Consider the following 2,329-nt stretch of genomic DNA (forward strand, 5'->3'; position numbering starts at 1 on the left):
GAGATTTAGGGAAGGAAGGAAATGAGGAGGGGATAAAATTACAGATTATTTCATACATTTTCCCAGTTCTAAAAAGAAAGCTACTTTGCTACTTTGGCATTCTGATAAACTAGTTTTCCAAAAAAGATTTTGGGCTTTGGCCTAAGGTCCCTCTAAAGCCATTGTCCTGTCCATTTAAATGCAACTTCAGAAAGGCTAGTATAGTGATACATTTCATCTACCAACTTTAGTGTAAAATAACTGGGTACAAAATGTTGGGTTCTCCACCCCAACAGCAGCAAATACCTATGTACAAATGGGAACTCCTTTTCTTAAAACTGAACTCTGCCCATTTCTTGAATTAACTTTGCCACTGTGGTTTAATTGCTTATTTACCATAGGCAGAGTCACAACTGTGATGAGGAAAGGGAGTTCTTGCACTGGTTAGGTGGCCAGGCAAGATTACCAAGGGGTTCATACTGGCTCCAGAAAAGGAAGCAGGTCATGCCCACTGCTTGCAACCAGATCGTCTCCACTCCTTGGAACCAGAACAACTCCACTTCAGTAAACTGGATCACTCCCACTCTTGGAAAGTAGGAGCGGATCGTCTCTCCTCCCTGAAGCTGGGAATGGATCATCCCTATTACAGCTGAAGAAGGAAGGTAGACACTGCCAAGCTGTCTGCCACCTGCCACTCTAGACTTGATTGTCCCCATCAGACCTTCAAACGATCTGAATGTGGCTGACTTCTTCATGTCTCCAAGCTTCCTGCAGATGGCAGAGCCCATGGTGGACAGGGCAGCTGACATCTTTTGTTTCATGTCGACATTGGAGACTTGAACATCGTGCCAGCTTTTGGACAGATTCTGCCTCAGCCCCACCAAGGTTATGAGGCCCAGCTTTCTGTTGAGCTCCATACAATGTCTTTTTTTCACTTCCAGGGCATGGCGTAAGGTTACAATTTTCCCATCTAATTTAGTGAGCTCAGATTTGAGCTCCTTTCCTTCAGCCTCTGTGAGATCCTCTAGTTCAGCAGTTGGGTGGGATTCATGTGTGCTTGCCAAGGTCTCTGTTGTCATGGTTCCTGGCATGGACTGGAAATGAAGATCTTCATGAAGAGAGTCCAGGTCCAATTCTTGGTAGAGAGAGTCATACTTGTAGCCAGGGGAGAAATAATCTTGGCCAACAGAGTCGAAATCTAAACCTGCAGAGTCCGACCCTTGGCTTGCAGAGTGGGACTCTGGGAGCGATGCATCCATGTCTTATTAGGTGGACCAAACGCCTTGGCGGCTGGTTGGGTATTCAGACGTTATTCTGACATGCAGAATGGATGCCTCAGCCCGGAGGGTCCACTTCTGGATAGAGGGTAGGGAGTGGGCAGCGACAGGGACCTGCCTCTCTGGCTTCGGGGCACAGAGGCAACACTTACTGGCTGAAGGAACAAGTGGAAGGAACCTGGAGTCAGCTGCAAGGACTCTAACACTGTGGGTGGTGGTTCGACATCACAATGATCGTGTAAGGTGGGCAGTGGGCCCATTATTGTCAGAGAAGAGAGGTACTTTTATTTCTGCTATAGTGGGGGTAAGTCCTCACTTTCAAACAAAGTCTGACTTCCCTTACAGACACCAGATATTGTCAAACTCTTGAAAATCAGTTGAGCCCTGTGTACAAACAGAAAATTTCTGAAAAAGCTCAATACATAAAATAAATAAAAACCACCCCAAAGTGGGGCAGAGAGTCTAGAACTCTTGGCCTTGACCTGTCTCCATTTTCCCTTCCCAGGTTACCAAAGGGCCTCAAGAAACTCTTAGGACTACTCATAAAGTAGGTTTGGAGGCTCCTCATAACTCTTGAGTCTAGATGGTGACTAATGTATTCACATGGCATAAATTATCAACCATGTCAGAGGCTTGGGATGGTGAAACTCAGAAAGGGAATCTCTCCACTCAAAGCTGTCTGTTATTTTTGGGAGTAGAGAGAAGGAGAAAAGTAAATCTGTAATAGTTGCAGCAAATTTAAGCTTAACAAAAAATGAAGACTGTTGTATTGTGAGAATTCAGGAGAGAAGGAGTAAGCCATGGAAATGGGCATGGTTTTCAATATTGTAGTTCCATTTTTTCTCCAAGCAACCACTCACATTTCGGAAAGCATGTCTGTCTACATAGATGGTTATCAGTTGTAGGAGATGGTCTGCAAAGTAAAATGGTAGTTGGATAGGTTCTGTCAGGATGTAAAACCACCATATCCCTTATTTCTACTCAGAGGTTGTAATGTATGCAGTGGAAAAATCAGGACTTCAATCCAGTGAGGGCAGGTGGTCACATATTTCTTAGCCCATTGTCAGGCTACC

The 2,329-nt window shown here is 44.9% G+C and overlaps 1 protein-coding gene across 1 annotated transcript; it reads right to left on the reverse strand.

The window, feature by feature from the left end:
• Positions 1-340: 340 nt before the first annotated feature.
• On the reverse strand, positions 341-1,447 carry TPD52L3 (TPD52 like 3). The gene has a single exon (XM_015083467.3). It carries the CDS (start codon positions 1,236-1,238, stop codon positions 387-389), a length of 852 nt encoding a protein of 283 aa, XP_014938953.2. The 5' UTR covers positions 1,239-1,447; the 3' UTR covers positions 341-386.
• Positions 1,448-2,329: the final 882 nt, after the last annotated feature.

The sequence above is a fragment of the Acinonyx jubatus genome, chromosome D4 (genome assembly GCF_027475565.1).
Source record: "Acinonyx jubatus isolate Ajub_Pintada_27869175 chromosome D4, VMU_Ajub_asm_v1.0, whole genome shotgun sequence".
NCBI classification, from domain to species: Eukaryota; Metazoa; Chordata; class Mammalia; order Carnivora; family Felidae; genus Acinonyx; species Acinonyx jubatus.